The sequence below is a fragment of the Glycine soja genome, chromosome 18, assembly GCF_004193775.1.
Source record: "Glycine soja cultivar W05 chromosome 18, ASM419377v2, whole genome shotgun sequence".
Classification (NCBI taxonomy): domain Eukaryota; kingdom Viridiplantae; phylum Streptophyta; class Magnoliopsida; order Fabales; family Fabaceae; genus Glycine; species Glycine soja.
In genome coordinates this window covers 38,555,975-38,565,465 of record NC_041019.1, presented here as the reverse complement: position 1 = coordinate 38,565,465, position 9,491 = coordinate 38,555,975, and the positions used below count along the sequence as shown (strand labels likewise).

The 9,491-nt window shown below is 33.3% G+C and overlaps 1 protein-coding gene across 1 annotated transcript; it reads left to right on the top strand.

The window, feature by feature from the left end:
* Window positions 1-4,293: 4,293 nt before the first annotated feature.
* LOC114397227 lies at window positions 4,294-5,535 on the top strand. Its single transcript, XM_028359321.1, has 3 exons — window positions 4,294-4,463; window positions 4,982-5,087; window positions 5,161-5,535. Exons 1-3 carry the CDS (start codon window positions 4,294-4,296, stop codon window positions 5,275-5,277), a joined length of 393 nt encoding a protein of 130 aa, XP_028215122.1. The 3' UTR covers window positions 5,278-5,535.
* Window positions 5,536-9,491: the final 3,956 nt, after the last annotated feature.

Here is a 9,491-nt window from a genome sequence, read left to right as displayed (position 1 = left end):
GGATTGTAACAAAATTTTGGCAACTTTAGGGGGTGTTTGGTTTGGTTGTTTTTTGTTTTCATTTTCACTGGAAATAGAAAATGGTGATGAAAATGTGTTTGGTTGGATTTATGTTTTCATTTTCAGTGAAAATATTTTCCCAAACGAACCAAAAACTGGAAACAATAAAATCTCGTTTTCAGTTGAAACTAAGAACCTCATTTTGGGTAAAATGAAAACGCGGTGACAAGGAATGTAATTTTAAGCAAATCTAAAAATACATTTCCTTTTGAAAACACATTTTCAGTGTTTTTATTTCTTGAAAGCAGAAAATAAGAAGTCAAACCAAACATGTTTTCAAAATTCTAATATATATATATATATATATATATATATAAGGAAGACAAAGGATATTGATACTAGATAGAGTTCAGAAAAGAAAGATAGACTAGAAATAAAACAAAGGGAGATGAAATAATAATAGTTAAACAAAAGGCTAAGAACAAACAAACGAGGAAACACAAAAGCAAAGAAAACACAAAGGATAGATAACACCTGATTTCAAGAACCGAAGCTCTGATACCAAATGATAAGAGAAAACTTAGGACCTGTTAGTAGAACCAAAGTTATCAAAAGGAGTGCAACCCTAACCGCGACCTGCCCTTAGAACCAACATTATTAGTTCTTAACCCAAGAACAAAGGAAAAACTCTCACAATAGAGAAACCCTCAACTCTCAATAATTTTCAAAATCTGCCAACAAAGTGTTTAAGAAATCTATTTATACTCCTACTAATAACCCTAATTTAGGCTAAGACCCAATAACTAATCTAATAATTAAAGGACTTTAAAATAACACTACAAGGTCATGGCAGCCCATTACAAGTTCAAAAATAGACCCAAAATTCAATTAAAAAGTGAAAATAAATCTTATTCTAAGGGTCGACTAAAAGTTATGAGCTTTGCTTCTTCTTCTCTTTCATCCATGAGAAAATTTAGTCTCTCACCAAACTCTTTTTGAAATCTCATACTCTTTGCTCTAGTGATTGATCCATCCATGTTGGGTTTAATTATTATCTAATCAGTCCAATATTGATAGTCCACCAAAATTGATCAACTTAGCCCATGGATGCTTCTTGTCTTGTAAATTGAGCTTTCCAAAATGATTTTTCAAGTTAACCTCAAAGCATTTTCATCAATTTGTAAGAGAGTGGCCCAATTAGGTGTAACTCTTAATTCACATTGGTCTTCTTTCTCTTTGATATTTAGAATCCGGCCTTGTAATGCTTGTTTCATCCTCTTAGCCTTGGACCTTGTCATAGAACCTCCAATCCCATGCAAATGATCATTAGATGGGCTGGTTGCATCTCCAACATGACATTGTTTCCTTGTCTATGGGCACCGGTCATAATTAATATGTCTTTCTCTTGACCTGTTTCAAGTACAATGCTGATACTATTTACTGGAATAATGTTGCTCGAATTCTGGATAGTTCATTTTCCTTTACTTTTCGTCAAAATAAGTTACTAATTTGTGTTTGATACCTGTATTTATGACCCAATGTAGGAGTTGAAGCTAGGGGCTTTATATTTGATTCATCCATTGCATTAGCTATTGGAGCAAAATTTGTCCCCATTAGGAAACCCAATAAATTGCCTGGTATGATAATTATGATTTGAGATCTTTGAATTTATGTGTTGTGTATGTTCCTCTAATTCTAAGTTTTGTACTTCTTCAATGTGGTCATTAAATGCTCTTAAAGTTTCTATGACAGAGAAGATGTTTTGATTTATTTGAATGGTCATGTTTCAATTATCTTTACAGGGTAGGTTATCTCAGAAGAGTATTCTTTGGAGTATGGAACAGACAAAATGGAGATGCATGTAGGGGCTGTACAACCTGGAGAACGAGCCTTAATCATAGATGATCTTATTGCCACGGGGGAACGTTAGGTGCTGCAACTAAGCTTCTAGGTAAACTTGTCAATATTAATGTTTTATGGGATAACAAAGAAAATCCTTTGAGTGAAAGTTAATGTTTCTGCCTTCTTAAAGCTATCCATGAGTGGGTCCTGACTCCCATCCTAATCACACTTATTGGTTTCATATGATGTGCCTCTCTCCTTAAAAGTAAGAGTTGTAGTAAAGAGGCTTTGTTGAACCTTATATTAGAAAGAACTTGTATTTTTTTGTTTATGAATTAAAAAAGTCTTTAGAGGTTGTGCAAATGATCAAATCTGCACTTAGGACCTATTGAGCCACAAAAGAGATCATCCTATCAATGTTTTTAGCATTCACGATTATCATTTTTCTTTCTGTTTATTTGTACATTCAGAAAATAATGCATGCATGATGTATTATTAATCGGAGACAAAAGTTATGTTTCTGTATAACAATTTAAAACTATTTTATATCATTGATGTATAAATTTTTTCTCATATATATTACCGTACGTGCATGACATAATAAGTTAAAATGTTAAAATGTTTTAGTTTTTTTCTTACTTTATTTTGTGGTGTTCATGATTATGTATTATGCAGTACGAAGGTGCAACAAATGAGGGTGGTAGAGGACCAAGTATTTGGGATATCTTTAACCATAAATATCCAGGTATATATATATATATATATATATATATATATATATATATATATATATATATATATATGATTCCCTCTTATTATTTTTTTCTCCAAAGGGTTTATACAATTGTTCATATGCGAATTGGCATGCAGATACAATAAAGGATAGAGAAAGTGGAGATGTAGCCATTGATTCATATCATCGCTACAAGGTATTGCCGATTCAAAGTTTTTGTTTCTTCTAAAGTAATTTATCAATTATATTATCCTTACTAATGAAAAGTACTGAATAATAAATTAAAACTCATCAATTGTTTGCATAATAAAATATGAATTGGAAAGGATGCTTTTCTAATTTTCTTATCTCGATCATGACGTACACTTTTATTAAAGATTGCCACTAGCTTGTATCATGCTGTAAAAAAAACTATAGAGTATCATGAAATGTGTAAGTATGACCAAATCAGAGCATGACCAAATTAGAGCAAAGAGTCACCCAGGGGCACCACTGGAATGGACAGATTATAAGTCAATGGCATTTACTCAATGTGTAAGTATAAAAATGTAACTCAATCCTCAGTGTGTAGTTAAATTAACAGTAAGGATATAAAGTAAACAACTGCTATTAGGAACTATGTTGGTGTTTGTTTACTTTGTAATCTTATCCTTTACTTGTTTTTAAATCATTTGTGCAATACAGGTTGTGAATGAGACCTTGAGAGTGGCAAACATAATTGGTGGGATATTTAGGAGAGCAACGGCAGACATCAACATAAAAGGTAACCACCAAAAAGGCTGTTGTAAAATATAAAGCCCTATTAGACAATGCACATTTCAATTTCAACAAAGTATGAATGCTTCACTTCAACTGTAAAATATGTATCCTATTATTGTGCAGCGTAGAGACTAAAGAGGAGTGCAGACCATGTATAACAATATGAAAATCAAGAGTACAACAGATAGGGAAGGGAGAAAAGGAAGCTGAGTGTTGATTAGTTTAATAAGTCAATGTTCATCACATATAAATAAATAATAAAATTCATATCTCCCAGTCCATATATCAATTGTCTCTGCAATGCTCAACAACCAAAAAAGTTGGCAAGATTTTAACACAATTCAACTAGATTATACGTTACTTGTTGGATAAAATAAAGACACAGACCATTCGATTTAAATTGGTTTAAATAATGTCTGGAATATTTTTCTTATTTTATAGTAAAACAAGAATCAAACCAATGCTTATTTGGTATTAATTCATTTGAGTAGTTTTACTTTCTATTTTTACTTTGGGGTGGAGGTGTAGAATAGAAAGTGAAGGATATAAACAAGATGCAAAATTCAATATTATTTCAAGTAGATAGCCATGATTTTGGTTTGTATTTTCTTTTTTAGTCATTCTTTTCCATTGGCCGGAGCATTGAATCTGATCCTGTTCTTGCTGCAATTCTGATTGTGTGGAGTATATCTTACTATCAAAGATGGAGTTGTAAGTTTTCAATAATCAAATATTAGATTATTTTTGTTCTTGTTTAATCTGTCTCAGGGTTGTAGTTATTATTATATTATTGTCATGTGATGTACACTATGGTTTCTTTGAGAACCTGGGTGGGGAATTCGAGCCTATACTCGAGAAAGGGAAGGAGGTTTCACTATTTTTTTATGAGCCCATGAGAAAACTGAACTCCAGGTTTAAATTTTTGCAACCATGAAATTCTTCAATTTTCTCTTGAATGTATGATTATTACACTGCTTATAAGAATTTATAATTATGCTTCTGTAAATCTCATTCTTTTCTTGATTTTTCATTTGTGTACATTGCATTTAGAAGGGCATTTGCTTGATATTTGTTTGCCAAGAATAGGATTGGGAAATTTAGAGCCTGGCAAAGCCTACCATTTTCCTGATGGGTATATCATATTCCTGTTTTTTTAATCTTTTTATGTTTACTGCACTAACGACTTAGCTATGAACGCTTAATCTGAACAGGTTGAGTCTTGAAAGTGATCTATTTAATATCCAAGCTGACTGGCAATGTGGTATTTATCAAATCATTGCTGATGTAGGATAATATTAATCATGATCAAGTGGGTTTACTAGAAGTCTAACCCTTATATTCGTCACCCAAAGATTAGCATGGTGACACCTTATTCTTGTAATGATTTTTTCACTGGTCCTTTATAAGGATGAATTTGGCGATGCTTATAGATCTTTGAGGGGACTTGCACGATGACAAAAATCTTTAGAAGACTAATATAATAAATAATATGTGGAAGAGCAATTTAATTAGGGGTTTACTCAAACAAAGATCTAACCTTCACCAATCAATCTCCTGCTGTCATACTCCCATGAGTATTCCATTGAAATGTGTTCAGAAGTTCTAAAGTTTGCTTCGTACTTGCTATTGTATTGTAACTATTGTTTCCGGGCCTTGGGTTGAATATAAAGGTACAATTTCACAAAATGAAATGCAGAGTAAGCAAAAGGATTTAGAGCCAGAGGCCAATGCATTAATTTCCATGGGAGGAAAAGTAAGTGACCATGTTCACAAATTGCTTTTTATATGTAGCATCAGGTTCTGAAAATCTTCACCTTGCCATGTAGGTTTTTGTTGACATATTACCGTATGATGAAGCTCCTAAGCTTTGCGGTGGGTGGCTTCTGATTATGTTCCCAAGGTCAGTCTATAAAAGATATAACCTTATAGCTTACTGCAAATAATTTCCTTTGTTTTCTTTAAACTGAAATAGTTGTTGGCTTTGGTATCACCATAATTCCTGTGACATTGTTATCTTACAAGGTGCCTTCCAGTGTTTGTACAAAATATTTTTATTTTTATTTTTGGGTAAATCAATAAACTTCTGTTAGATTTTCTGTCAAAGGTCCACTGACAACATTACAATATATTTTGTATCCCTTAGTATAGCATCCAGAATATTCCAGCTCATACAGTCTCTTCCATTGGTCTCTGATTCTGAAATTCTCTGTGGCACAGGAGATTCACGCTTAATAAAATTATTTTTTCCTAAAAATTTGTTTGCAAATAGAAGCTTGCAGCAGTTTGGTATCTTCCAATCTTTTTGAGAAGTGTAATTATGATAGTAGCTCTCCTAGGTTTCTGATACTTGTTTGGTAGAAGTATTTGAAATTATTGAGAAAAGTGATGGATGCACCTTCTTCATAAAAAACACCTTGCCTTTTATTTCGAGTGGCAATTGTAATTCCCCTCTACTCACTATGTGATATGTTGGTTATTTTGAAAATCGAGATGATACGGGATAAATCTGAAGTCGTGTATAACACTTTCAGATTGAATCAAATTTCGGGGTTCAACCAAAATTGTTCAATCGGATAAAATCAGAAGATTATAATTCAAGAGTTTTGTTTTGGTCTTGTATGTTTTGTCACCCGTTATGCCTTCTGAACCAGAATGATTATTTATGATCAAAGAACAGGTGGTTTTTGGAGGTTGATGGAAGTTATTTCTTTTTAAAAACTGTCGTTGATAGAAGTTTTAGTAACTTCCATGTAACTTCCAACCGTTGATGGAAGTTTTAGTAACTTCCATGTAACTTCCAAAATTTGCCTAAACCGAACATCTCGTTATTACATTAAAACAAGTGTGCACTCTTATTTTAACATAATAAAGAGATCAATTACACTAAAATGTCCAACAAACCTCCCCCATTTTAGTGTAATTACCGATCAAATCACCAAAGTCATAACATACAACAAACTACTGCATAGATGAAATATCGTGACGATTGAATTTCATCTTAGCAAATTACACGTTTCAAATATTCGAATATCAGGGTGTCACTAAGGATTGAACCCTTTCTATTCATAATGAATACATGAAGATAATTTGCACAATAGTTTATAACATTACTCTTGCTCGACACTAATTTACTAGCCTGTGTCCCTATCCTTCATAAGCATATCAAAGCCAAGTCCCAGCTTCTTGAAGCGGCTAAACTTCATGCTTATATAGGTAGTCCTTTTCTTTCTTGCACCTGCAAATGCAATTTTTCAAAAGAACCATTGAGAAGTTATACTTCAACCTCCTTAACTTGCAGAACCGAACACATACCTTTTGGGATACTTTCGATGATGTGTTCCAATCTCTACATGTTAAGCTTTCCACATTGAATTCAGCACCTAATGTCATATTAGATGGGAATTGGGTATCTTAACATAAGAGATTTCAGATGGACTTTAATCCTAATCCCACAGCCGACCTTTTCACGAGATCTCTACTTAACCCTTTGGTTAAATGATCGGCCAAATTATGCTGAGTTCTCACAGCCCTACATCCCCAAATTTTGAGATAACTCAAATTTGGTGTGTTTTTGTGCCAAAGTTCATATGGGGTAACCTTATTCCTTTTGTTAGGAATTCGGTTCAACAAGTAACAGGCTGTCAACATAGCCTCACCCCAAAATCCTTCACTTAAACCCGAATAGGATAACATGGAATTCACCATTTCTTTCAAGGTTCTATTCTTCCTTTCGGTTACACCATTCTGTTGTGGTGTATAGGGAGCTGTAGTTTGATGTATTATTCCAGTAGATTGAAAACAAACCGGATCATAATACTCACCTCCCCTATCCGTACGAAGAGTTTTGATTAGCCCATTTTGATGAAGTTCTACCTCTTTCTTATAAATTTTAAATTTATCAAGAGCTTCATCTTTTGTATTTAATAAATATACATAACAATACCTTGATGCATCATCAATAAAAGTAACAAGATATTTTTTTATGACCTAATGATGGAGTAGCATGCAAATCACACAAATCACTATGAATAAGGTCTGAGACTTTAGTCTCACTTTTAACATCCTTAAAAGGTTTCCTAGTGGTCTTGGTCAACATGCAAGTTTTGCATTTTTCAATGTTCATATCAAAAGGAGGAATCATACTTGTTTTTGACATATCTTTTAATCTTTTGTAATGAACATGTCCTAATCTAGCATGCCAAATTTCTGATTTTGTCATATTAGTTATAGAACTACACCAGGCCATACAGACAGATTCATGAACAAAAGAAACATCAATGTTTAATTTAAACATTCCATTACAACGATAACCAAATCCAACAAACGAACCATGTCTTGACAAGATGTACTTGTCACTTTCAAGTACTTGCTTGAAACCACAATTATTTAAAACTATACCAGACAATAAGTTCTTACGAATACTAGGTACAAATAAGACATGATCCAAATACAAACTTTTTCCGGAAGTAAAAACTAAATTCACACAACCTAATCCTAGGATTGGTTCAGTTGCAACATTGCCCATCTTCACAATAGAGCCATCATCAATTGGTCTAAATTCCTTGAACCAACGACGATCTTTGCACACATGGCTTGTTGCTCCCGAATCAAACCACCAAGCAACGTCATCATCCTGCACATAGTATGCATAAGATATTAGTGATACATAATTTGAATTTGTATTCGAATTAAAATTATTCACTACAATCTGACCTTGTTGCTTTTCAGGATCATTAGACCCACTTGGACCAGCGTTGTTCTTTCCTTTGAACACCCGACAATCCCTCTTTAAATGACCAGGTTTCCCACACTTCCAACATGACAATTTTGTCTGTTTGTTTGGACCTTTGTTCATATTTCCTTGAAATTTTTGTTTGTTACCTTTAGCATTGTAATTTTTCTTAATTGTTCCACTTTCCTCTACCATATTAACGAAAGAGGAACCTGCTACGTTTTTATCATTGACTTTGTCAATTTCCTGAGCCCTCATCGACTCCTCAATCATGAAATGACTACCGAGCTGAACCAGAGTCAACTCTTCCTTCTTATGTTTCAAGGTATGCTTGAAGTCTTTCCAAGAAGAAGGCAGTTTATCAATTATAGATGAAATTGCAATGGATTCATCCATTTTCAAATCATGTTGAGTAAACTGACCCAAAATCCGTAGCAGTTCATTATATTGTTCCATAACAGGCCTCGAATCAATCATTTTGTAATTAAAGAAATTACTAACTAAGAATTTGTTACTTGAGGCATCTTCTGCCATATACTTGGATTCAAGAGAGTCCCATAATTCCTTAGCAGACTCAACATTTTGATAAATATCAAAAAGAGAGTCAGACATACCTTTCAGAATGTGCCCACGACAAATGTAATCGTCGTTCTCCCATTTCGAACGCTTCCTTGTTTGATCCAGAGTTTCGTCTTCCATAAACACCGGCATCGGTGTACTCAGCACATACACCACTTTCAATGTTGTCAAGAGAAAGTGCATCTTCTTCTGCCATCTTCTGAAATCCTGCCCTTCAAACTTGTCCAACTTTGCAAACTTGCTTGTCATCTTCGAACTATCGTTCGTCATCTCGAAAAATTTGATTCAATCTTTTGTTGGTTATTTTGAAAATCGAGATGATACTGGATAAATCTGAAGTCGTGTATAACTCTTTCAGATTGAATCAAATTTTGGGGTTCAACCAAAATTGTTCAATCGGATAAAATCAGAAGATTATAATTCAAGAGTTTTGTTTTGGTCTTGTATGTTTTGTCACCCGTTATGCTTTCTGAACCAGAATGATTATTTATGATCAAAGAACAGGTGGTTTTTGGCGGTTGATGGAAGTTATTTCTTTTTAAAAACTATCGTTGATAGAAGTTTTAGTAACTTCCATGTAACTTCCAACCGTTGATGGAAGTTTTAGTAACTTCCATGTAACTTCCAAAATTTGCCTAAACCGAACATCTCGTTATTACATTAAAACAAGCGTGCACTCTTATTTTAACATAATAAAGAGATCAATTACACTAAAATGTACAACATGATATTCATTTTGTTTTTATTATTTCAAGAAGCCACCTCATTGATTACAAGCTTTCATATTTTCCATGAAAAAAGAAAAGTATATACTAAGATAGATGGTGATGATCTTTTAATAGGTTG

Excerpts from the sequence above, each read along its gene's own strand:
- LOC114397227 (XM_028359321.1), top strand. The coding sequence starts at position 4,294 with ATGATTATTACACTGCTTATAAGAATTTATAATTATGCTTCTGTAAAT. Across the intron at positions 4,464-4,981 it reads AAAGCCTACCATTTTCCTGA|CGGGCCTTGGGTTGAATATA; the intron begins TGGGTATATCAT and ends AACTATTGTTTC. Across the intron at positions 5,088-5,160 it reads TAATTTCCATGGGAGGAAAA|GTTTTTGTTGACATATTACC; the intron begins GTAAGTGACCAT and ends CTTGCCATGTAG.